Here is a 27,746-nt window from a genome sequence, read left to right on the forward strand (position 1 = left end):
CGATCTGCAAGAGGTTTTAAATTTAAATACAACAAATTGTCACTTTGTTCCAGATAATCGTCTCTTCGATGCAGCAGCAAAATTACGTCAGGAAAACTTGGAACTCAAGATCGACAAAAAGATCCGTGACAGCTCCGGTGGTACGGCAGGTGCGGATTTGGCAGCTATTACCAACGCTCAAATTCAATCACTGGAAAAGAAAATCCTTGCACAACAGGAAGAACTTACCGATCTTCATAAGAGAAAAGGCGAGCACTCGCAGATGATAATCACCTTAAATCAGAAATTGACTGAACTACAACGAACGCTGGCCGAAAAGGAACGCATCCTGGCCGAACAGTTTGCAATGAATGTGGCTCTCAAAGATGAACTGGAAGAGCTCAAAACCTTGCATGTTACAATCAAGGATGAATCGTTAGCTTCGCAGCTACGCGCCAATACTGCGGAAGAAAAGCTAAGGGCTGTTCAGGACGAAAATAACAAACTATTGGCATTATTGATGGAGTACAAGTCTCGCGATGCGGAAATAATGAATAAAGAAAATGACAAATTTATCAAAGAAAAGAAAGCTAGAATCGAAAGTGAACTGGAACGTGCAATTAGAGACATACCAGGGCCATCGTCGCTTGGTGGAATCGGATCCGATATGGATCGATTCGATTTTGGCTCCGATGGACCTCCGGAGGGAGTTGAATTTAAATTCGATGCACATGACGGTGAAGTGATCGCAGTTCGTTGGAGTCCGGTAGAGCGGGTCGTTGCTACCGGTGGTGCTGATAGGAAAGTAAAGCTCTGGGATGTGGGAAAAGGTATAGTTGATTCGTTTAAATTGAAATATATGATATCTATAAACGAATATTTTATCATTGTAGGGGTTTGTGAGCCAAGAGGTACTTTGGTTGGAAGTAATCAGGGCATCAATTCGTTAGAATTTGATAGCACTGGTTCATTGATTCTGGCCGCATCGAATGACTTTGCCAGCCGTGTATGGACCGTCTCGGATCAACGACTAAGGGTGAGTAACGAATTTTGATTATTAGGACGGCAAGCTATCGTCTTCTCGGTAACAGTTTGATAATTGCACATTCTTGAAATCAGCTGGTGGGCAGACCGTGTGGCCTAATGGATGAAGGCGTCGGACTTCGAATCCGAAGATTGCAGGTTCGAGTCCTGTCACGGTCGCAAGTAGAGTTTTCTTTTTTACCGAACTTGTTGCATTGTAAATATAATAGGTTTAGGAGTACATCTTCGGCGAGGGAAAATCAGGGGGGCGCAACAGGTGGTTATACATGATTTATTTGCAACATTCATCTCGTGGTGGTAGCAAATGCAGGGATGCTGCGCAGTTGGTCCACTGCGCATTTTCTCCCCCCAGGAAGAGAAGCTTTTGAGATTTTATTGTTTGCAAGAGGGGAAAATATTATAGGTAAAGAAGATTGAAGGATTGGCTTCGATGACAAATTCCAAGTACGGCACGAAACCTCAACAAAAAATTAATACGTATGTGTCAACAGCGAAAGTTATATTGATGCTTGTTTGTTAAACATGTTTAGTCATATTGTACCTAATTTTTTGTTTTGTTTTTAAAGGATGTGGTGCAAATGATGGAATGTGTTCATTAATAAATATTAATTATTAAGTATTTGTTGACTTGAACTTTTTTTTTCATAATCCATTTATTTGGAACTTAAACTTATTTTATGTAATTTTCATCTAATGTTGCGTTGCCAATCATAAAAAGTTATATTTTGACAATCGCAGCTTTAATCGAACTCGAGTTGTTAATTTGCATGTTCTTTTTTCCTAGGATTTTTAAAATAGCAATTAATAACGACAATTATTTAATCACTCACTAATTAAGAGAATAAATTACGGATATGTTTACAATTATAACATAATTTTTAATTCATATTTATTGTCCACGTTTGGAAAATGATGACACTTTCGATGTGTACCTCGTGTGTACCGTCCATATTCTCATATTTTGTTCATTGTTCGTATTTTTAAATAAACATCCAGTTAGCTTTCTCGGTAGCTTATGAAGTAGAAGCACCATCTCAAATCAATCAAGTAATAAGTCACACAAAATTGAAGAAAAATCAACCCCCTTTCGTCGCGCGTTTTCCCTATACTTAATACTTTGCTTGTCACAGATTCTAAGGCGCTAGGCTCAACTATGAGTTCAATCGAGTAAGCCATCGATTTGCGATATCTACGAAGGTTTCAGAGCAACCTCAAGTTCCACCCGGCGTCTTTCTGAAGGTGGTACGTAAAAGTGCAGCGCAGAGATACCATCGAACGGTGAAGTCGCTTTTACTCCTCAGGAGGGGATTGTTTTCTAACAAGTTTGTCAGCATTTTCACTGATGGAAGATTAACCGACGAACACGTTACCTTAGCAGCTTGGAATGTATCAATTTCCGACCAAGCCTTTTTATATCAGCATCAAGATGATTTTCACTGCCGCATAACACCCCAACTCGTCTTTCAACCCAGGACACCCTTATGGTGTTACGCCAGTATTTCTAAAGAAGTGTATCATCAGCTTGTTGATACTATTTGGAACATCTCGAGTGGTACATTCCTATCTTGTTGGAAATTTGCTCATAAAGTCTGTTCCAGTTAGTATTAGGCCGCTTCTTTTTAATTACTGTAGCGCCTCTATTCGTCGTAGATAGATGCTAGAAACTATTGACAGCGTTTTGATCCGGAAGGATTGTTAATTTACTAGTGAAAATTTCATCAGGATCATATACTTGTTCAAAGGTTATCGAAGATGAAACGTGAAAAAATTCTTCACACTCACGTGCAAAATCCAACGTGGTCAGGAGGAATGATTGCAAAGGCTCTCAAATTTCCAAAATCGGCTGTAAATACCGTGCTTAAACGTTACCGGGAAACACTAACGTTGAATCGTGCAAAACAAAACAAACGTAGAAGTGGAACATACGACCGAAAACTACGAGCGAAGGTCATAAGGGCAGTCCAAAAGAATTCTGGGATCTCCGGTCGTGATTTGGCGAAAAGGTTCAGTGCGGCACACAGTATAGTTCGGCGAATCTGTATGCGAGAAGGTTTTCGGTCGTACCATGCCAGCAAACATGCCAACAGGACGCTGAAACAAAACCTGGTTGTCAAAAACCATACAAGGAGCGAGCTAGTTCTGACCAAGTATAACGGATGTATTTTGATGGACGATGAAACTCACGTAAAAATGGACTTTGGACAAATGCCGGGCCAAAAATTTTACTTTGCTAAACGTAAGGGGGATGCTCCGGATAAATTCAAATTTGTCTTTGCAGATAAATTGGCTCGCAAGTTGATGATTTGGCAAGGCATCTGCAGTTACGAAAAGAAAACACTATGAATGGACAACTTTACAAGGAGGAGTCTCTTAAGACCATAATTTTGCCGTTCATTTAATCACACGAAGTTCTGGCCTGTCTTAGCCAGCTGCCATTACAGCCGTGATGTCATAGAATCAGGATTGATGGAGCCGCACTCGCGAGTTTGAAATGAGCCGAGCGTTGCATTTTTATGAGGAGTAGAATGCTTACTGCTAAATCATTACACTGAGCTTCAGAGCTTGTGAGCGAAAGGGGATAAAAATGAGAGTGAGGTTAGCTGCCATTCATATTCATGTTTTCTATCACACGCTCTTACTCTCACTCTGGGTGAACTCTGAGCTTCTTGCGTCGAACAAAAAAGTCATCCGGAGTCCCGAAAAGCGGACCTCACGTCTCTCGAGGAGTTTTTGTTTACTTCTTCCATATTCCTGCCGCCACTCACTCGAGATGAGGGCTGGCTAAACTCGCAGGACAAGAGTTTATTTAAACCTCCAGTGAGTTTGAGGAGTTTCAGCAAGCCTGCATATAATGGTATAAGCAGAATAATGTCGATTTTATTGAGAAAAGTATCAATCCACCAAATTGTCCAGATTTTCGTCCCATTGAAAATTTTTGGGCAATTATCAAGCGCAAATTGAAGAAATGTTACAAAACACCATCTAATTTGGAGAAGTAGTGGAAAAAGATGGTAGATGAGGTTGACAGTACTACTGTGCAAGACATGATGAGAGGTATTCCGCGAAAAGTTCGAAAATTCATCCGAGAAACTGACGATTATTTTTTGTTGTATGTTTCCCTTAAAGCTAAATAAAAATCCTACAAAATGATACCTTTAGCGTTTTTGTACTTTATTTCTCCTTGGCGAAATGACCTATTTTGTGCGGCCAAATTCTAAATGGAACAGACTTTATGTATCCTGTCCACAAAAAGGGAAGTGAACGGGACGTGATTAATTATTTTGGAATCACATCGTTGAGCGCAGTTTTGAAGTTATTTGTGTTAGTCATCAATGATGACTCATCATGGATCCTCTGTTCTATCTCTGCACTATCTAAGTGATGATCGACATAACTTCACTACCACTAATCTGCTGTGTTTGGTAGAAGGGTTCAAACAGACGTCATATACACCAACTTGTCAGCAGCCTTCGATAAACTAAACCATGTAATCGCGATTGGCAAGTTGAATAAACTTGGGGTTACGGACATCTCTTTCAATAGTTTTGCTCATATCTCACTGATCAACAGCTGATGGTAGCCATCGGTTACTGCCTGTTTGATATTTGTCTAACAACGTCAGGAATACCGCAAGGAAGTCACCTGGGACCGTTGATCTTCTTACTCTACTTCAATGACGTGAATTGGCCACGACTACGGTGAAGTCAAACCGATTGTAATTCCGGAAAAATGTCCTCATTTCGTTGGCACCTTATGGGGTGTGATATTTGACGGAGAGACCATTCTAAACGGTGATCACCTTAACTCTAGTTTTATTTACATCTATTCATATACAAACTATCACCGTTTTCTCATACCAAGGATGGTTCATCATCGGGATCTATCTGTATTAATTAATCATTAATTAATTAATTGATATTTTTCAAGTTGCGTGTTATGTTATATCATCGAAAAATATGCCCCCCTGAAAAGCAGAACTGTAACGTGATCTCTGGACGATCGATTTTCCGGATGAGACTGACATGCGATTACTTTGTTTAATGGGACAAACTGACTTGATATTGTTTTTACATTTTTCATGATCAAACTCCGTAGTTTTATCACGTAATATGAAAGTAGATGCGACTTGATATTGGATAACGTTGTTATCTTAAAATCGACGAAAATCCATATGAGACTGATATGCGATTATAGGAACCTTCGCATGAACCAGAAGTCAACAGGCGAGCAGATGATCCACAATCACGAATTAATAACTGGGGATCGTTGTTCACAAAACAATAGATCTCAATGGAGAAGACATCACCATCGGAAGACGCCATCAATAATGAACATCCGAAGTAATGGCACCAGACATCAAAGATAAACATAATCAATCGGATAATGCAGCCGACTGTCAATGCACAGCATAAACATCACCCACTCTCATGGTCATGGTCACCATCATCGTGGGGAGGAACTAGATATGAGGATAGGATGTTTAATTTCTTTTTATTCCACGTTAAGCATGAGCATGAGCATGATTGACCGCCCACGGTTGCTACTCTGTTATTGCCAGACCAGCTGTAATTACACAGAGAACCAATAGACGATGCTTGGGACTAGCAATCATCCTCAATGTGTAAAAACTGGTGATCTCGAATTAGGCAATACCAGCGCCAGCCGCGCCTGAACGCAGGTCAAGAAAGGAATGGGTAGGAATGTGTTGACGTGACACTCGCTTTGATGGAAGCCGAGGAGTTCTCTGCACTTCCACGAGGAATCACAGGGATGTTGGGTAAGAGGGTTGGGTTAGCAGCAGGGTTCATTTTGGTAAACGATAAGCTGAATTGATGTCCTAACGAGCGTATAACACGAAGGAGCTTGGGATTGAACCCACGGTCCTCTGCTCAGTAAACAAAAACGTCTGCCGATAGGCAGGCGAGCTCCTTTTTAATCATTGACGAATCTTGAATGTGGATGGGCCTGAGACTAGACTCATGAGGTTCTGCTCAGTAAGCAAAAACGGTTGCTCTAAGGCCACCGAGCCTCTCATATCACATTATAGCGTTACTCAAGTTTTTATAACTATTCAAACCCGGCACCGACGACAACGAAAAGTTTTACAAAATACACGATAAACAAGCGATATTTTAATATTTTTAATATGATAGGATCTGGGACCGCGTCTTTCTCCTCAGTAAGCAAGCCACTGCAACCGACTATCTTTGAAATCCTAAAACTAAAAGCTACGAAAGAGTACTTAGGCCTTCATTAAGATCCACTTTCACGCGACGTTCAATGTTTCGATTTTATCTTTACGCAGGTTCAGACAATCATAACAAGCTATGACCGACGTGACGATTGTTTAAGACCTGGTTAAACAAGCTATTCAAATGAAATTACGTTCTCGAATTTCACTTGGAATGTAATGACCAACAGAAATACGCGATAATTCATATTTTCAGTGGTTGATGTTTAATTTTAAATATACCAACGGTACTGCCTACGACTACGACGGTGATTACGACAGCGACTACGACGGCGCCTACGACAACGACAACAGAGAATTTGTAACTTACCATTTGTCTGGGATAAACACCTTTGTCCGGCATCTCCACTGGTTCTTTATGTCCGCTATCTGTCACTGTTTGCAAAATATCTAATAGCAATTACCTTTGTTGTGATACTTCCTGTATTGCCATGGTGATCTGGGAGGAGGTTCGCATCTAGTGCTTTCCCCAGAAACCGTTCACGGCCACCAGCTACCGCCCGTTCAGTCTTGGGCGTATCCAGCGAGACATCCTTCAGCTTACTCACAATCTCCGTCACTCGATGCAAATCGCAGGCACACTTACGCTAGTTACAAAAAAATCACTCCCGTGCAAAGAAACGGATCCAATAAACGTTAATCTTACGAAAGCACACCCGTCGTCGTCGAAAGCCTATTCCAGCGCTTAAAGAAGGTTGTAAAATTTTGATCATTTCAGTTTGGGTATTACTAGTCCTATTGAGAATCAGGTTGCTCGGGATTATCTGAATATTTTCTCTCGTGGAATTTTTTTTGAGGATTCCTGGGACTGCTTTGGACGAAGTAAGATCTATAACTAAAAAATTCAAAAGATGAAAGCTCCAGGTGATGGTGGAATTTTTTATATTCTTATAAAAAACTCCCAGAGAGTATAATAGATGTTTTTATTTGTCATACTTTCCTAATGAATGGAAATATGCAAAAGTTTACCCAGTTTTGAAGCCGGAAAAAATCCAGCTGAAGCTTCTAGCTACCGTTTAAGTAAGTAAACTTTTTGAAAAATAATTTTGAATGGAATGATGCTTCACATCAATACGAACTCGATTTTTGCGGATAAGCAGTTTGGATTTGGCCATGGGCATTCAACTACTCATCAACTCTTAAGAGTTACCAATTTTATTTGTTCAAACAAATCTGAAGGCTGCTCAACTGGAGTTGCTATTCTAGACATAGAAAAAGCATTCGACAGTGTTTGGCATGAAGGTTTGATTGCTAAATTTAAAAAGTTTATTTATCAATTATATATTATGAAATTAGTTCAACATTATTTAACTGGCAGAACTCTGCAGGTAAATAATCAAAATTCCAAATCTGAACGACTACCTGTTAGAGCTGGAGTTCCTCAGGGTATAACTGTATAACTCAGGGTATAATATTGTATAAGATTTTCCCTTCGAACCTACCTGATTTGCCTCAGGGTTGCCACAAATCTTTGTTCGTCGAAGGCACAGGCATTTCCGCTAAAGGAAGCAGACTGCAGAAAAGTTTTGATATTTTCTCTTTTTATTTACAAACATGAAAGATTTCTCCCAACGCTTTCAAAACTCAACTTATAATATTTCCACACAAGCCTAGAGCTTCCTTTTTGAAACCTAGTTGTAGTCAAATAGTCACTATGAACGGAGTTACAATTTCCTGGTCAAACCAAGTGATATATCTTGGATTAGTTCTAGACCAATAATTAACTTTTAAAGATCACATTGAGGGCATTCAAGCCAAATGTAACAAATATATAAAATGTTTGTATCCTCTTCTAAACAGAAAATCCAAACTTTGCCTGAAGAATAAACTTCTAATATTTAAACAAATTTTTAGACCGGCCATGATTTATTAAACTGATGCAAAATTTGAAATTTCCGCTCCACAGTGCTCAAACGGTTCCAAATTGTATCCTGATTAGCCTCCCAAAATTTGAGCTTATTTAGTAAGAAACAGACTTGGCACAAACCGTGTGAAGTTTATATAGAAATCACTATGGGAAACCCAAAATTATAAATGATTTCAGTCACTGGTGTTTTATGATTATGCTCAATCAACTGTTCAGCAGGTAACATTGGTATTTCTAGGGCGTAGAATAGATCACAAAAATCATGGCTACACTCATAAAATAAATCACATAATCAGTGGAAAATATCCATGTGAATTTCACATAACTTTCGTGTGATCCCATAATTGGAAATTGCACTACTAAATCACATGAACGTTATGTGTCCAATGAAATCTATATGATTTCTCATATAGAATTTCTAATGCTATGTGATATTCAGGTAAAAATCATTATTTTTGTTTTTGGAAAAATACTATGTGCGTTCCTAATAGAAACTAAGTGAAAACTTTTTTCAGTGTACTATGTCTCACTGCAGAATACAGTGTTGCCTACAATACAGCTGCTTAATCATGCCATAAGTTTATCAATCTCTCAATCAATTTATAAATATTTAGGTTGACGCTTGGCTGAAAAACGGTCGTCTGCAAAGTTGTAGCTGAGAAAATTTCCCATAAGAATAGCGATAGAACTTGTTAACAGTGCAATATAGAAAAAAGGCTAGAATACAGTTTGGGTTTCCCATAGTAATTTCCATATAAACTTCGAATGGTTTGTGCCAAGTCAGTTTCTTACCAAATAAGTTTAAATTTTGAGAGGCTAATCAGGACCCTATTTGGAATCGTTTTAGCACTGTGGAGCGAACATTTCAAATTTTGCATCAGTCTAATGCTTTATGCTGTGCCAATATGGTCTAGCTGTTGCACTATCAGGTAAAAAACACTTCAAAGGATTCATAACAAAGTCAAGTTGGGGGGGACCTCGTACAGTACTACCGAGGTACATAAATTTTTTAAATGTTGTGACTTTAGAACAAATGTTCAATTGCAACGAATAATTTCCTTTATACTTAGATAAGATTTAGTTTTAGTTTTTAGTTTTAAGATATCAATTGTTATATTGATATGCAGGTATAGAAAACATGTTTAAAATAAAGAAAGGCGTAGTCCTACATTAATACTGAATTGCCAAGGCAGGAACAATGTATAAACACTTAGACATTTATATCATAACAATTACGGCTGGTAAGTAACTGTAGTAGGTAGAGCACCTAGATTAAAAAGAAAAGTAATTTATTTTGAATTTGGAACAAATATAGAGTTGAAAAAAGGTGATCGTTCTAGTACCGGGTACTGAATTCCAGAGTGTGAATCTCGAAAGGTGTCTTCAACGGAAACAAAATTCGAACCGTTCGGGTTTCTGCGCTAAAACACTGATCTCATGACAGTTACATGGACAAAACTAACTATTGAGTCCCGTCGGAAACAAATAAAATAAACAGTATAATGAGAGAGAGAAGGATTAGTAATTTCCATTTAATTCCACTACCTTATTTGCTTATCCTTGACAGATACGCGTATTTCGTCTACAATGTGCAGACTTCTTCAGTGTCTTGTACTAATACTCGACTCGAGTATCCAGTCCAGTATTAGTACAAGACACTGAAGAAGTCTGCACATTGTAGACGAAATACGCGTATCTGTCAAGGATAAGCAAATAAGGTAGTGGAATTAAATATAGCTGTCATGATTACCTGAGATTTGTCAAATAATGTAAATATTTACACCGATTACATCGAAGAATTGACGGCAATCGAATGTTCACGAAGGCAGCTTCCACACCTGCGTAAGATATCGCACCCATTCAAACTCACATGGGCCGGGACCAACGGCATTATTTCCCTTCCGAAGCAAGACGTGACCAGAGATTTTTATGCCTCAGAAAAATCCCACCGCCCTTGGCTGGGATTGAACCCAGACCCATTGGGGTGAGAAAACAGTCGCGCTTACCACTACACCACCGGTGCTGGGTAGCAACAAAAAACGTTCCATGACGTTGTATTTTTAAATACAATGTAAATAATTATTTTGCATTGGATATTCAAAATCATCCCCACCTGGATCATAATGAATATTGATATTGACAACAACACAGGCGATAATGAACATCCATCCATTGAAAAATGTTGACTTGCAAACTCAGCGGTTGCCTCGATCAAGAGAATATGATCATGTTAAAATCCAAATTCATGCTGGTAGTTGGTTTTATGTGGGAGAAAACAATGTTTTAAAATTATACCATTAAAAGTGATATGTGTGAAATAAAAAATACCATCAAGTTCAGCTTTAGCACTGGAAGTACCCTCCCCTTGGCTAGTTTTTGCACCTTGCTGTTGGTGGGTGGGTTTAATTTTATGCTTTATAGTGGAGTGTTGGAGACGGTAGGTTTGGGGCCGGCGTTGCTGGCTCATGCCGCGATATAATGGCGTCATGGGCAGGCAATGGGGATTACTAAGCTTCCCCTCTCTGATAAACCACTGCATGAGAGTATCACACTTGATACTCCTTTGATTGAGAGCCCCGTCGTAGTACGCTTACGTATAGGCACTGACGTTGGGTGCGATACTGGCGGGTTTTGCTGCAAATCACTCTTATTTTTTTTACGCAGATAGATTTATTTGGGTTTGCTAGGGAATTATACTATTGAAATATTTCAGAAAGTGCCCAACAGTGCTCCTTCTGCTTGCGTGACAAGCTTTCATTGTTGTTTTCATTGAGGTATTACTCATGGAACAATGCAACAATCCAATTTTTATACATGGTATTGTAACTAATCTTATATGTGCTTCATTTTGATTTGGGATAATTGTTTGAACTATGACTCGGGATTTCCACTGTGGTGTGCTTCTATTGTGACATACCCATATGTATTTTTGTGGTGCGACATAGTGGAAACGTGAGAGCGTAATAGGAACATATACCCTATACAATATACAATATAAAATTAGCTAGGAAACTAACTTCAAAGTGAAGCATTTTAGTCACTTGAAGGTGTCACCTGGGACGAACAAAGATATAATAATTATAGGTCAAAGCCAAAAGTACTTGAAAAACATTAAATTTTAGTTTACAAGCAAGGGTTATGATTGTGTGGGTAGATTCGAGATTTCAGTTATTTATTAAATAAGACTAAATAATCATCAAATGAACTTCAATAAGATAATTCAGAAAGTCAATTAACATAAGAGATAGGACGCGGGGGTCCGCTTAGGGAGGCGACTGGCCTTTGAAGTTGTATAATAAATCTTCCTATTTAGTATATTTGTTATTACAGGCAATGTCAATAGCGAAAGTCATATCTTCAGTCAGGCGCTTGCGAATAAGTGAAGTTTTAGGAAGGATGCTTTAAATATGTTGATTCATTTGAAATATGTTGATAGGTTTGAAATAAGAATTAGGATTGTTGTGCTTTAGTTTTCTGTAAGGTATGATGTCAAGACCAACAATTGAAATGGCCTTAACTCCATTTTGTAAACAAACCTTGTAAGGCCATTTTCTCCCGAACCGAAGTCTGCAAAGGCAAACCAACATAATTAAAAGGCAGGGAAAATTCTCCTCTACCCGATTGTGGTTTAGGTTTGCGAATGAAGGTTTCGGTTCGCGAAAAAATGGCCTTACAAGGTTTGTTTACAAAATGGAGTTAGGGTCATTTCAATTGTTGGTCTTGATGTGTCAACTAAACCCTTTTAAGCAATTTTTCAAAAATCAAATTGATTGAGTGATTTATTGAAAGACACCTTCATTGAAACATTGCGATGCGTTAGAAAACAGTATTCTTCTCTAGTGAAAATTGACAAGTCATACATCTAACATAGTAGTAGTAGTAGCAGTGTCACATAATCTTATCACAATTGCTGTAAATAGTGCTGGAGGGGCCGGCAGGGCTGAATACGGATCAAAGCTAACATAACTCTTAACACTAAAATTATCCCGGAACTAACACTCATCCATTGCAGTTTTAGTTATATATTAGTTTTATTTTCCTACTAATTTATCTATGCTTCTTTCTATTGTTTGGATCAAGTACGACTAATACTAATCTACCTTTATGTATGCTTTACTTTACTCCCTTTTAACCCATTATCTTTATGAATGGCGAACCATATGGAGCTGGAACTCAAAGAAATAACGTGATTTAAATGGACTAAGGAGAAGGAATAGAATTACTTCGAACATAATATCAAACAAATTCAGGACCAATCCAAATGAGACCAGAAACCAACAAGGCATCGGGGACGTTATGTGCTCGAAGGAGTATTTGATAAATAATCAAAAAGTGGTAAATTAAAATCATAGTGAAGCCAAGGATCATGAGAGGTAATTGTCATTAATTCTTTAATTAGTATAAATCTCGATAACTTTTTCAAGGGAACGTATCGGCTTTCGTAGGCGGTGCGTTTGATCGTCGATTTGGCGTAACTGGTGGCTCGTCCACGCATGCTAGCACTATCTTCAGATAGGGAAATTTTTCCTCTACCTGCTAGTGGTGTTGGTAGGCGTGTGCGAACTGTCGGTTGCGCCGGATCGACGATCGGATGCATTGTTTGCAGGAGCTGGTGCTTCCCTTTGAAAAAGTAATCGAGAAATAACCATATTATCCTATAATTGATATTACTATCACAGACAAACAGACATAACTCATTGAATATTTCTCACTGTAAAATATCGTCGCTAAAACATTACCGCCATCTGTTGAGTACACTGTGGTGGGCACTACGCTGAACAGATGGCGGTAGTGTGTAAACGTCAAACGCAAGGGAATTGACTATGCGTGCCACAGGTGGTGGTACAACCAACTACGATACTTTTAAATTGTCCGTTAAATGCTTGTTCGATGAACAACTTGCGAGTGTTATGTCTGTTTGTCTGTGTTACTATTTTTATATATCAATGAAATTAGGCATGACAGAGTAACAGAACGAGTTTATAGCAGATGGGGAAGGACAATAGACACAAGTTGACACAATACACAAGACAAGTTGGGTTTAATACACAAGACAAAATGACAAAATAAGTGACGACAGAAGACAAGACTGGGACAAAAATCAACCTTTTAAAAAAACAAGAATGCGCAATTATATTGTCAAAACTTTTGGATCAACACAATAACAACAGTGACCAAACGGGCACATAGCCTAGGAACGTCTGTGTGTTGATTTAAAATAGAGGCTCATAGAAGCAAAATTTATCAATAAAAGGGGTCCAGTGTAGAGTTTAAGCAAGTGTACTGTGATCACTACAAAAAAAAAGTTCAGTTTCAGCACTGGAAGTGAAAACCAAACATGGGTGAAATGGTCAATTTCGTGAAATCACTAGATGCGGATCCGGTTACAATGGAAGTTGCTTATCGGATTGCGGATGAGAAAGGACTTTTCATAAAATATAAATTCGAAGAATCTATGCTCCATGCTTTGACTTTCAACTCGAAAGATTTAATTTTCCATTATGCGAATGGAATGGCAGCATGTCGTATGCAGGGGAATATGTTCAATATGTCCTTATGTACGGAGGTTTCTAGCCATTGTTAATTATCGGGCAAAATGTTCCGAAGGGTCTCAACATATTATGAAATCTTGCCCAGAGTTTGTGGTAGTGTTCGGGAAAAACTCAAAAACTCAAATCTCATTTATGAGTTTATGCGCCTATGAGTTTTGCCTTGCAAAAGTCATCGTCGCAAAAATCACTGTTGAGTTTTAAGGTTTAAATTATTTTGGCGTTATTCATTGTTATTACTATTGTTGGTGCATCAGGGGTTGGAAAACTAACACAACATGCATGAGCATGCAATCAATTGACGTTTGAGCTGGAATAATGTTTCGGCGTTGTGAGTGTGAGTGCGTAAATATGCGTGATTTTTTTTTGCCGCATTCTCACGCGAGGTTATTCTCGCAGGGAGGCTCAATGAATGAGATTTGAGAATGATTTTCCAAAAACAGTCATTCCAAAAGTTTTTTTTAAGTGATGCGCGAGGGATGAGCCAAAATTGTTAAAATCCGTAGAATTTCTTCAGCACTTTTTAAAAATCTAGAAAATCCATAGAATTTTACGGTCGATCTGTAGATCCGTAGGAATTCTAAAAATCCGTAGATCTACGGATAAACCTGTAGAACTAACTGGTACTACCGTGCATTTAATTTCTTGGAGCTCATTATTTCTAAGTATTTATCATTGTGCCTACCATTTCCAAATAAACCCGTTATTTATTATCATTCTAATATCGCGACAGTTGATACTTTTTATGCCCTCAATGGGTTCCTCCAATGCACGCTTTGCTTCAGTATCAGCCTTTTCGTTTCCTACTATACCAACATGGCTTGGGATCCAACAGATCTGTACCGTATTTCCTTTTTTAGTGATTTGTCGATACACCCGAGCAAAGTCTGAGATCAAATTGAAAACTAAATTTGATGTTGTGATTTCGCTGATAATGATTACTCAGGTTGCTGTAGTTTTGGTCGTTTTAACGGTTAAAATATCAAAATTAAGAGCAAAAAAATCTTCCTGTGACATCACATTGAAAACTATTTTTGCTATCAGTGAGAGCAAACTGAAAACTAAATTTGATGTCCTTTTTTTTCCTGTTGATAACAAAACAAGTATTCAATTTGATGTTATGCTAAGGCAATGAAAACAAACACACAACAACATATTTTGTTGCAAATGTACAGCAAAATGAAAACAAAATTTGGTATCAACTTTATCAATTGCGTAAACTGAAAGCAAATTATGATTTCATTTTGATGTTGATATCAAAACTTGATTTCGATTTGCTGTCATTTTGATGCTGGACTATGCTCGGGATGCTTCCACACTAACACTATTTGCTACAAACAATAGTGCTTCCTTCAAGGCAAAGCACTCTGCTGCGTAGTACGCTCAGGTGTTGCCGTGTTTCGAACCATCGATTACAATAGTTCGATCTATGCGGTACTTTGTCGATCTTATGTTGCCAAATCGCTATTTTATTTCTGCTGACGAAGCACATTTACGAAGAACATTTAGAAAGCTTTTATCGATAGGAATCTGTGCAAAATCACATGGAGCTATTGCAGGTCTTAAAAATATGTTCATTGATGGTAGGTCGAGTTCCAAACCATCGATTATGTGTTTACTCGAACTTTCACTATATCCAAAATCTCACAAATCAGCGTGTTCCATAATTAAGCTGAACTATCGTTATCGCTGCAGCTACTGCTACTTGCGCTAAATATATCACTTGCTGAATCATCTGCAAACCCAACAATCTGTTCTCCGAGTTGAATGGCGATTGATTTAGCTGCGAAGATGACAGTACGTTGATGTAGCAATGCACGGATACTCGGAATACCTGTTTCCCCTTGCAAACTTTGCACTGGACTTCTTCGGAAGGCTCCATTGATGATTCTTAAGTCGGAATTATGTATGGTCTCCAGTTTCTTTAAGGGTACATCCTTGATTGCCGATGTTATTATTAACACACCATCGCCTGGAAATGCTTTCGGCAACGTGGAACTTTATGCCTTTGGGTTTGAGGAGGTACCTCAAATTCCCTCAATCATCAATGTATGAGTTAGACAAGAAAGGGCGCGTTTGATTATTATTGTCTTATTAATGTCCCTTCGCTCACACTGCCGTACTCTAGCGGAACTATCAATCTATCCTCTTTAGAACTTTCTCTTATGTTGATATAAGTACACTGGAGTCGCTTTTTACGCGGGGGATACGTGCCGCGTAAAAAAAACCGCGTAAAAAAAACTTCCGATATTTTGATTTTTCACATGCTTAAATATTTTTATAAATCGGATTTTGATGCCATTCGTTATTATAGCGCGCTATGGTCCATATAGACATATTTTAAAAAATTTTGTATTTACACCAAAAATTGTGATTTTTTTAAAGTATGCCATTCGATTTTTGAAACGGATAATGTGATTGGAATCAACTCGATAGGTCGTATTGTTGTCGAGAAATCGTTAAAAACGTACCGCGTAAATTGTGACTCAGCGGCACTAACCGCGTAAAAAAAACCGTGTAAAAAAAACCGCCTAAAAAAACCGCGAAAAAAAATGCGACTCCAGTGTATAGCATTTCCTCTCATTTCTGAAAATTGTAAACTTTGCTTCCTAACCCAAAAACACTTTGAGAATAAACTTTATTGAAATTGTAACTATTTGCTATTTTGTTATTCTTCTGGTCAATTCTGGTTTGCATCAGCGGCCAGTTTGTACCGAAATCTGGCCAAATCTCGAATCGCCTTGCCTGCCATCTTCAACTTTTGCTTGATAATGGCCCAAAATGGTCCTTTTCGATAAAATACACTCCGTTGTCACGATACCACTAAAATACCTTCCAGCTGTCGTGACAGCTTGCCAAATGTGGCTTCCAAGCGAATTTGTCGGCGAAAACGAAATTTAGCTTCCCGGGGACATCTCCTCGTGCCGTAGCTATTTTTGTTTTGATTTTCGCCAATTCTTCTCTCGTCTTCCATGGGATACAACTTTTTTAAATCAGAACGAATTGTGATGAAACTTTCATCACTGCACGAGGAGCTCTTGTCAGGAGCTCTGCTGTCAAATCATTCCAGAACCAACAATTAGGCGCTGCTACAAAATAAATTCTGTGTCCAGATTCTAACTGGAACAAGCTTTAGTATACTTTATGATCTAGCACAAATCCAAACATAATTTAAGCGTGCTTCATGATGATTTCTCATACTTTTCCAGATTGATGCCAACCGTTATTTTTCCAATTTTATTTTATTCATAAAAATAATGTTTTACATTATGTTGTTTCTCGAATACATAGAAAACATATGCATATGTATTTTATGTATTATACTTTTTCGTGATCATTACTTGCGCCGATCTCGTATCGCTCGTTTTTTCGTTTATAAATTTGTCTTAAAATTAGGAATTAAATTATTTTTTTTATTTTTACTAAGTTTTTTTTCTTTTCATTTAAATTAAATATTAATTTTTGACTCTTACTCGGTGTTTCGCAATGTTGTTATTATTTTGTTGTTGTATTAAGTTTCCTTCTTCAGTAAGTCACAACTAATGCTTGATGATGAATGGTTAGTAAGCTATGAATCTATTAATAAACAGCTTGGAATAGTGTTGAAATAAGGGAAGCCTATGCATTGTCTTGTTTTTTTTTTGTATTACAATCTACAAGTACGGTCAGTTAGTTGCTTTTCATGTAAATAACTAATATTGTAATTGATCTTCGTTCTATTTATCTCTTATTGCATTCGATTTGTTACTATTAAGAAAATGTTTTTGCAGATCTAAAATAAATTACAAACAGAGTGGGAAAGGCTTGTTCTAGTGTTTTTGTTTTTGTTGTTGTAAGTTTTTCTGCACTGAGGATTACTAAAAGTAAGGGGATTAATGAATAAAAAATAAATTATGATAAATGCTTAAAATTGAGCTTAGAGCTTGCTTCGGATTTCCCGCTGTTTATCAGTTTGGATGTGTGCATGGAGCTCAAATAAACCAAAATTTTCGCGTTTGTTTGAACTCTAAGCGACAGGTGCAGTGTTGCCATCGCGGGAAATCGTCATTTCCCTATGCTCAGAAGTTGGGAGAAAAGGACAAAGGAGTATAAATTTTTCGTGTTTAAGGAGACAATTTTTGTTAGTGAGTTTCTTTTTCGAGAAAGACAGATTTGCTAAGCCTATGCCACGTTCACACAATTATTAAAACATACACACCAATGCATTCACTTCAACTCGCTTTTGTAAGAATACTATATCGGTTTTAAATCACACTTCTCGCAGGCATTCGAATGTTTCTCGTGAATTTCAGTTCTATACTCCAGTCGTCCTATTCTCCCTATTTTGGGAATGTAAAACATAAGGATAAGTTTGATGTTTGAATCGTTTGTAGGCGTTGTAGAATGGGCGCCCTCTAGTGTGTCGACTCTCTCATTTTATGTTGAATGGTGATAAACGGCAGTGAAAATAGTATGTAATCTAGGGGAAACTGAAGGCGCGCGAGTGTGAGAGTTGGGAATACTGTGATGACTGCTGGGTTGTAGTGCTATTCAGTGCGCCGGCAGCTTCCAGTACTCTCTCTCTCTCACATTTTTACTGGTCGTCAAAAAATGTTTCCTTTCCAGATGGTGGTTCAGGCGAAAAATACTACATAATTAGACCATTAAATGGCAGTTCTGTTGCTCAATTTTTTTCCACGCAGCTCGAACCGAGCTGCACAGGGAAAAACATATGCAAACCTAATCCTAAAACGATGTAAACGGATGTGCTCTAAGAAATTTTAGAAGTTTATGATGATGAATTTTTGTGCAATGATGGGTTTTGATTCTAGGCATTAATCTGTGGGGTACAGGGATGTGGAAATAGATCAGCCTTATGTGGTATATGTGTTGTATGTGTAGTTTTGGAGAGAGAGAGAGAGAGAGTGTTTAGAAGTGCCTTCCAGCATAGCCACTGTCGTAAAGTTTGCACATCGAATCCCCTCGGCTACCGGCCATGGTCGGGCTTGGCATTACCGACGAGCCCATCGATGCATTCTCGAACTGGCGCTGCTTCCTGCGACGTTGCCACAGAAAGGTCCAGATGGCGATAACGGCGAGTTGTCCGAGCAGGAAGACGGCTCCGGCAACGATAAGACCTATTGTAATGGAAGAAATGTGTAACATTGAAGAACTTGTCGTGTCAATAGCAAGGATCTTACCGAGTCCATTAACGCAAATGCCTTGGGCATCGGAGGAGGCAACAAAGACAGTTTCGCTGCTGCTGATTTTTGGCTTGGCTTGTTGTTTTTCGAATCCAAACTTATCAGTGATTTGGATCGATTGAACAAGCAGCATATCATCTTGAGGAGCCTGGTGAGTAGTTTCCCGGCGTTGGCGCAGGAAGCTGTGTTCTGCGGTAGTATTGATAGAGCGGCGTTTACGTCCGTAAGAAACGATGGAGCGCAGTTCACCAGCAGCAAAGTCGTCGTGATCGCACTGAACTGGTTCACAAGTTGGCATACATGGAGTGACCAAAGCACGGAACTGAACCATTTCCGAAGACGGGAACTTGAAGGCATCGAAATGCGAGAGAAGGATCTTTCCAGACGTTGCGCTCTTGTAGATTGGTCCCATGATGAAATGATCAGTTGGACAACCACGGGCATCGATGAGGGTGATTTCGCTGCTGTCCACTCCATCCATAGCAACCAGTTCACGAACAAAGATCTCATATGGTGACTGTGGATCCAAAATTTCGAAACGCAGGGCAAGGGCATCTCCGACTTCGGCAGTACGCATCATATCGGCACCGTCGCGAGTAGTGATCTTCATGACAACGTTTGGTGAGTCGACAACCACTTCTTCAGATAGAGCTGGTTCGATATCTCCGGTTACATCTAGATCCACATCGTTGGATACAGTCTTGTTGGTAAGATCGTACTGGCAAGTGACGGCAAGGCCCAAATCGGATGAAGTAACGATAGTGTCGTGGTGCTGAATGACAACGTCGTTGAGATAACGCCCAAGACCGTTCTGACGGACATTGCAGTCGATATCTTGATAGCCCATGCGCAGTTCGAATTCAAGTGAGTTCTTGACATCAACAGAGCAAGAGTTGGGAGCACCCTTGGCGTAAACCTTTCCATCAAACAATTTGGAAGTGCGGATCTTAGCAATCATATCTCCGGCGCGGCATTCGATCGAGACGTTGTAGCACGAGGAAAGTTCATAGGTGGCAGCTTCTGGCACGTCTAGGTAGGGATCTTGGATGTCGGCAAGAGTGGCACGGCTGTGGTGAGACAGACGGCAGACCATATCTCCGGTATCGCCGTAGTCGTACGAGTGGCAGCGGTATGGCGAGCTCAGGCACAGTTCACGGCATTCATCAACACTGGCTACGTCCTGGTAAACGGAATCGACTGTCTTCAAAATACGGCCAGACATACGCTTGAATTCGCACAGCTTCGTTGGTTCTTCGGCACAGTTGTTTTCCAGGTAGTCGGATGTCTCGGCAACTTGGAATGCACTGGATCCAGCCAGGGTGATACGGTCCATATCGGACAGCTCGCAAGTCATGGTCGATTGGTAGAAGTTGGCAGACCTAAGAGTGAGAATAAAGAGAGAAAACAGAGACGGTTAATTAAAGTGACCTAGTGTGATGTCCAATAATGTGTAGCATGTCGATTGGCTCGTGTCCCTTGATTCCCACCGTTAGATAGCTAACAATGAATCATAAAAATTGCAACAAATTGCACTTCCGCATCGGTCACCGGCGGCTCCGTGACGTTCGGGTTTTGTTTTGTTTGCCTTCCAGCTACTTGGTTGACCAATATTGATAGTGATCTTCTCCACTCTACCAACCGAACCGGAGGCATGAACAGACGAGTAGAAAGAGAGAAAACTAATAAAATGTTTCGTATGACACACGACGGTCGACGAGCGCGGCTTATTCAAATCTCGTCTTTTTAATCTGGTCTACAGTGGCCAATTCTCGTGCGGAAATTTACATTCCTGTGCATCTTTCCGCTATGCTTTCCAGGTTTGCGGGCTAAACGAGTCTTATAATTATAATAATTGATAAATTTGGTGCGATAAACGAAATAGCGCCTTCCTTAGGAAACGTTTGAGGTGCTTTGTGCAACCGATTCATGGGACATGCCTGATCCGTAAGTTGTGATCGGTTCCAGTGAGGTTTTGAATATGTGTTTGCAATCAATTTGCGTGAAGCGACGAAAAACGGTAGAACGTAAATAATTCTTCCGGACTTGTGCAGTGGCTGAACAAATAATCATAATTTCTCGATCATTGAATGGATAGTGCTGCCTTGATGGTGGCGATGCGCAGATTGCGCAAGTAGAAAGTTGCAGTTTTTGTAGCCACAGCTCGTGTCAATGGACATTCCGAGCAGAAAGAGAGTGAAAAGCGAAGGCTCCAGACACCCATAGCCATTAGTTATTGGGATAGCAGAGATGATAACAATTGGAGCGAGCTTGATTTGATTAGCTTTTGCTGTTGTCTGACGAGTGTGTGTATTTCATGTATAAGAGCAGTTGATATTTTTATGAGCCATTCTTTTCTCTGCGTTGAACAGCGAGTGACAAAAACCTTGCGGTTTGAAATTGTTGAATTCCGTTCCGCCACGGGCTAAACTCGTTTCGTTACAGCCGGTCTAGATTTGGCATGCTAGTGCAATGAAACTTTCTGAGAAAGCTATTATTCTGCGATGCAAATTTCGTGTTCTGGACTGCAATCGGGCAGTGGCCTAGTAGAAACAAGTGTGATTAAAAAATGCTCGAACCTTCGTCAAACAGACGATGGTAGTATGTCAATTTTCCTTTGATCGAAAAGGGTATTGTTTTTGCTTTCAACGCTTGATGTAGGTACGTCATAATTTTAATGGATTATACAAACTTTTGGAATCCACTTCAAGATAATCAACATTTGAAACAGTGCATAGTTTGGGTTTCAAATAAATTCTTCTCTGGTTCTGAAAACAGCTAGGCATCGTCCTTTAACTAGGTAGCCGTAGTTGGTCATCATTAAATTGTTCTGCCCGGAACAAAGCAGAAGATCAAACAATGTCGACGAAGGCAGCTCGTTAGAATATGATCTGAACGCTGGGTGGTTTATTAGATCGAAGAAAATCGATAATAACAGACTCAGAGCTTGCGGTCCAAAACTGCTGTCAGATTAAAAATGGCAAAAACATAAAGAATGTTCGTGTTTATGTGAATGCAACCCGATGGTCGTGTTGTTCACTATTTATTAGACTAACAATCATGGTTGTGTCGCTCTTTACCTCTACACGCAATCGAGTAGAAGTGCGGGTGTATAAGATATCTAACAATAATGATGGGGATTCAAATCTTAAAAAAAAAACTGTTGGGTTAATCTTGTTAGAAGCCGCACCTTACACACCATTGGGACGTGCCCTGCTTGAGCTTGAGCGCACGCTCGTTTATTCCACCACAGGTAAAGAAACAAACATAAACCCATGGAGATAGGCAAAGAAAGAATATAATTAACAGGTTGTTATGAATTCTTTGGGAGCATCTTCTATGGCCCATGTCAAACGTGGAGTCTAGGATAGACATGACCAAGTGCATGCCAACGGCGTTCTGAACCCGAGGGAACGGTGTGCCTGTATGTGATCCATTTTGTGTTAATAAGACAAGAACATAGCAAAAACACAACTTGACCATGGAGCCTAACAACAGCACAAACACCGCAACGACCGCGCTAGATGATTGGGGTAATTGGAATACCTTTACCTTTTCCTCTATCGAAACAACGACAGCGACGCGCATACAGCAGATCGTGGAAGGCCGTATTGTGGGGACTAGCAATATAGCTGTTCTTGATGGCTATCTGAGTCTCTGGAGGCTAGGCCAACCTTTATCATCATCTAACAAGACGAAACGGGAAACGGCAGGTAAACATACCGTGACCCGACCTTTGCGAGCGTTTCAATCCCTATTGTGACGAGATCTGGGCGTATCGCGATGCCAACGATGCCCCATATGGGATTAGCTGGCTACAATTATTTGAGATGGGCAGCAAAGGGGGTTCTCTTAATTGGACGCCGATTCGTTTAATTTCTGTTTTGGGAAAACATTCCCCTAGGTGACCTTGTGGGTGGCAACTTCGTTGATCAGGTGTCATTTCGTTTAAGGATTGTCACGGATTCAACCGACTATGACGTGACATTTACCTCATAATTTGAACCGTAATTTGCAAAGCTCTGCGGAACGCAGCCCGCTAAGGTGACAATTAGCGAGAAAAATATATTTTCCCCAAACGGTACATCTTGCGGAACATTGTCCAGAACGCAACCACGCGGCAAGCATTTTCGTGTCCCACCTATCGAAGGTTGATAAAATTGCAGAGGAAGCAGATAGGTTAATTAATTTCTGCACAATTAATAAACACACTAATTCTATGTTATTTACTGGCGCTGTATGAGAGCAGTCTCACACAGCGTCCCGAGCATTACAAATAAAATATTAATTAAACATGGTCTATCGCTCCGTTGACCGCCCGCCTTTCTTTCGCTCCGGGGATGTTCTTGGTCTTGGGACGAAGCGAAAATCTTGCCAGTTTTGCGATGGCGCAACGAGATTGCACCCAATTGAATAGCGCTAATAATAATAATAAATTGCAGATAATACCAGGTCTCACGTTACCTCACCTGCTCATAGAAAACCCCATGTAGATAGAACGACGAGGAGGTCTCACAAGCAAATTGAGAAGATGATGCATTAATCTCATTTGTGTAACCACCGCACCGGCTGTTTGTCTATTGAGGATCTTATGCAATAGATATTATAACTGCGGGCCAAACAGTTCGCAAGTTCATGACCTTGCTTAGGTAATGTGTTTACAACACGTACCGGCGAGCGAGTGGGTGGCCAGTGTATAATTTATGTTCCCAAACGCTAGAACGCAGAGTTTGTAAATTTGGTCTTTACAATCTCTGGAGATGTTTCCTCATATAATTCAACCAGTCAGGGACGTTTCGTATGGTTATACAATTAACGGTCTAGCACTGTGGCGGTTAATGACCATGAGAAATACGCTTTCGGGATTTCTCGTTGCTTGGGCCTCCACGTGGTGGCAACAACGCAGTAGAAGTACCTACTTTTAAAATATGAAAACTGCGTGATAATGGAGTGTAATAAAAGTTATAGTTATTCGACTTTGCGTTGGGCTTGGCTACAGGCCGGTTTTAGTGGAAAGCGAAACTGGACGATGACATTCATATATGAATGTGTGGTACAATATTTGTGGGTTTGATCATAACGGTACTTTCGGCAATCATTAGCTAGTGTTGGTAGGTGCTTTCACTGTGACATATAATGAAAACGATTTAGAATTCTCGGAAAAAATCTATTGATATTAGGCCAGCATTAGTTCCAATGGCACTGTCTGTAGACAGCTCTAGAAATGTCATATGATTCCCACGCTTCAATCCTGGTCGTTGCGATGCACCCACGCATCACGCATGGATTGAGTCTAAAAACGATTCAATTGAGGTCAGTTGTCTGTCCATGCCTGGAAGACAAATGCCGTCCGGGTTTCCAATCTATCATACACACTGGCATCATTTTTATCATACATGCATCATGTGCGCGGTGGCATGCACTACCGGTCACGGCCGGTACCATCATCGGTAACGGTGCCTCCGTTTTTCCTTCAAAATAGATCGTCAATTAACCGTGGCTGCCATTGCTTCTTCCTATACGCCCGAGCGAAAGTTGTATATGTAATTAATTTCTGCTCGCGTCCACGTCGGAGAGTAAGCTGACTAGCCATCAAGTGCTCCCTCGGGACGCCATTGCAACGGTGGTCTCTCTGTGTGTGCATGGGGCGATAAAGAAAGTCCAATTAAAAATAATTTCCATTTATGGGGGAAAACCGACGACGATCTCCCACTTCGTTCCAGGTCCAGCCAGGTTGAATTGCAGGAAACGGAACAGCAGTAGCTGGTGGCCTGCGGTAAGGATCACGAGATTTCAACAAGTGATAATTCTGCTGTTCGCCTTGAGAAACGTCCATACGAATGCGCGGAGATCACATCGGGGAAGATCGGTCACCGCATTAATGTCGGCAAACTGAACTCGCAAAAAGAGAGAAAAAGCGATCCCGTCTGCCTAGTGTTATCATAAAAGCTGTCATATTATTTGTTCGGATTCAAACCGGGAAAGGATGGACGACCTTTGGACGTATCTGACAGCCGCCACCGCCGAAGGGATCTCTTATTTTACGGTTGTCAACAAACATTAAACTCGTCGTGGCATCAGATTCTGACAACCGTGTACAAATGCAGAATGTAGGCGCCGACCGTTGGCTGGCCACTTCTCGTTCGGAGAATACGGTTGCTCCCAGGGGTGAGATAATTGGTTCCTAATTACCACATGTGGGAACAGGTCTGCGCGAGCATCGCCTATTCCTTCGCTCAAACCATAAATCAATCAGAGTGATCCACATATCCCCAGTGATGGCTCTGCTTTTTGCGTTCCATCAGATTCATCACGACGGGAAGGATTTATTCTCTGCTATACATACTAAAACAACAATTGATGATGTATAGTTGTGATCCGTCTTGCTCCATCCGGCGTTAGAATTTTATCGGATCGTAGAGAAAAAAATATTCATATTAAGGTAGTCGATGTCGATGTGTTGAAATTTCAACAACCAGGAGCCTGAAATTGTAAATTATTGAGTCACGAAGTCGTAGAGTTTAATAACGACAAAGGGATCTGGTTTGTTTTCATTCTGATTGGCCGCAGTTTTTATGACATCAGTTACAACAAAGTATCTATCCATCGATCGAAATAATCCATCTATGGGTTATTGTCCTCGAATTGTTTGAGAATTCAATCCATGAAAAAGACTGATATTTTCAATTTTGCGTTTCAACTGGGACTTGCTCAATTGCTTAATTCGAGAGCTGTCTGAACCTGTATCATTTTTGCATTCACTTATCGGGTTGCAAGCACATTGATGGGGTGTCGGGAAATTTTCCAACACGAGCAATTCCATGACGTCCGAACTGGGAATCGAACCCGTAGCTTCCGATATGGTATCGTATGGCCTTTATGTCTAGCCCATAGAAAGGCCCATTTGTCTGACGGTCAATAAAGGCGATAGTTAGCACGTTGGTGTTAAAATTTTTACTTGCTATGTAAAATAGAGCGTAATTTTTTTCGGTTTTGAATTCGGGTTCTTTGCCCAGAAATTTACAGCGATAATACAGTGCATTCCCGTTTTTGGCGGGAAGCATTGGTACAAAACTGGAGCAAAAAATAACTGATGAAGTTTGTTGCCTAAAACGGGTAGTTGTTGTAGTTGTTTACTGATATTGACGCTTGGAAGAAATTTTGCAAGTTATGAACGCGAATGATTATTTTTTCGTATCTGTTTAGAGTGCTTGATCGCCTGGGCTGGAGAAGGGGGGTAAAGTGGGAAATTTCCTATGGCCTCGGGCCATGGAAACTGAGCAATTATTTATGTATTTTAATTTATCATACTTTTTTTTTCTAAATCAAATAATTTTATTTTTCGTTCATTCATAAAGTTTAGTTCTGAACTTATGATTTATTTTTTTGCGTTGGTCTGCCAATATATCTGAGTGTGTTGGTCACCAATTGTTGAGTTTAAGTAAAAGATCTTGCAGCAAATTAGCTTTGCTTGATTGTAAATTAAGGTTATTGAGGACATCGATATCAGATGAATGGCTGAGTTCTTTTTGTTTGCTGAACATCTTAAATAGTTAGATTTGACATTTAAATTGAAGCCTAATATAAGCATCAATGCGTCATGGATGTTCCCAATTATTTTTCTGATTTATATTGTTTGTATGAACAAACAGAATACACGCAACTCTAAATTGAATACCGTAATTCGGGAGCAAATGGATCACATAAAACGTAAATAAGCAAACTAATGTTTGCATTAAAGATTATTATCAAACTTATGCTATTAAAATCGATAGGCTATGATGGTGATATCATTCAGCATGAGTTCTTATGATATTGAGTGCTGTGTTTAGTGAATAATTTAGATAATTGGTGAAATTTATAATCCATTGACTTTCTATGACACATTTTTATTAAATTTGGGTTCCCTTAATCCTTGTACGAAATATATTTTCCATAATATCTACAGAAAATAGATATTATGGAAAATATTTTTTTAAAGGTGGTTGCGTAACTTATTACATATTACCATTGAAAAAAAATAGATTGATTGACACTTAGTCCAATGAAAAATTTTACCTTCTAATTAAGGACAACAATCGTTCCAACTCTTTGTTTGAAAACTGAATTTAAAGTGTTTTATGTTACTTCATACGTGAAGTTTGCGATTTTCAGAGTTGGTTGGAAATGCTATCTAACATGAAGCTTTAGTGTAATAATTTATTAGCTAGAAAAAGGTCTGCAGAGGTTGATAGTTCCGTTTTGGAAAGTGTCGTTTGGCGGAATTTCATTTGAGCGAACACAATACTAGATTCCAGAATGTTTCAAAAAACCTGATTGTGGACAAATTTTGTTATTTTTTTATTAATTTAATCAAAATTAAATATAATTACGTCATTGGCATGATTTTTGGTACCCATGTGCATAGGAACGAGGCCAAATAATTCTTAGTTTATCAATTGTCAAATAATCAGTATTTAGTCAATCGGCTTTTGGTAAAATGGTTCTCGGCTAGACGTCAAACTTACTGTTGCTTAAATTTTGAATTGGCTAAACAATGCGTCGATAGAGCTCAAGAATAAGGAACACTGCCCAATACTGAACCTGGAAAGGTTATCATGATTGCTGTCATTCCAAAGCCTTTCGGTGACAGGTAGTGTTATATCTAGAGAGAGCGCCACCAATGGAGTCCCATGTGAGCGAGCTAATTATTATTTGTTAATAGTTCTATCTCATCATATCTCTGATGGCCATGAAAACGGTGGTTGAATCAGAAGTTCTGCGACTTCTAAAACTAGTCTGGTTTCGAGGCAAATTGTTGCTCTCATTTTATATAGGCTTCAGATATTGTACCTTGTAAGATAATTGCACTTAACCGCCGCAGAACGATGAGCATG

At 39.5% G+C, this 27,746-nt stretch overlaps 2 protein-coding genes and 1 non-coding gene across 4 annotated transcripts in view; 2 read left to right on the forward strand and 1 right to left on the reverse strand.

The window, feature by feature from the left end:
* Positions 1 to 27,746, forward strand: part of Atg16 (Autophagy-related 16) — a 229,278-nt gene that overhangs the window by 12,611 nt on the left and 188,921 nt on the right. For both annotated transcript variants that reach the window (XM_065226471.1, XM_065226472.1), the window contains exons 2-3: positions 54 to 809; positions 873 to 1,015. In XM_065226471.1, coding sequence (XP_065082543.1) covers positions 54 to 809; positions 873 to 1,015 — 899 coding nt within the window. The remainder of the gene's footprint in view (positions 1 to 53; positions 810 to 872; positions 1,016 to 27,746) is intronic.
* On the forward strand, positions 1,109 to 1,182 carry TRNAR-UCG (transfer RNA arginine (anticodon UCG)). The gene has a single exon. It is a non-coding gene; the product is annotated as a tRNA-Arg (tRNA).
* Positions 18,252 to 27,746, reverse strand: part of neo (neyo) — a 107,771-nt gene continuing 98,276 nt past the window's right edge. Inside the window, exons 5-6 of the mRNA XM_065226468.1 lie at positions 18,871 to 20,252; positions 18,252 to 18,807 (exon numbers count right to left, since the gene is read on the reverse strand). Of these exons, the coding sequence (XP_065082540.1) occupies positions 18,599 to 18,807; positions 18,871 to 20,252 (1,591 nt within the window). The 3' untranslated portion in view covers positions 18,252 to 18,598. The remainder of the gene's footprint in view (positions 18,808 to 18,870; positions 20,253 to 27,746) is intronic.

Source organism: Ochlerotatus camptorhynchus, unplaced genomic scaffold (genome assembly GCF_037179485.1).
Source record: "Ochlerotatus camptorhynchus isolate MF236.1 unplaced genomic scaffold, CSIRO-AGI_Acam_v1.1 ptg000251l, whole genome shotgun sequence".
NCBI lineage: Eukaryota > Metazoa > Arthropoda > Insecta > Diptera > Culicidae > Ochlerotatus > Ochlerotatus camptorhynchus.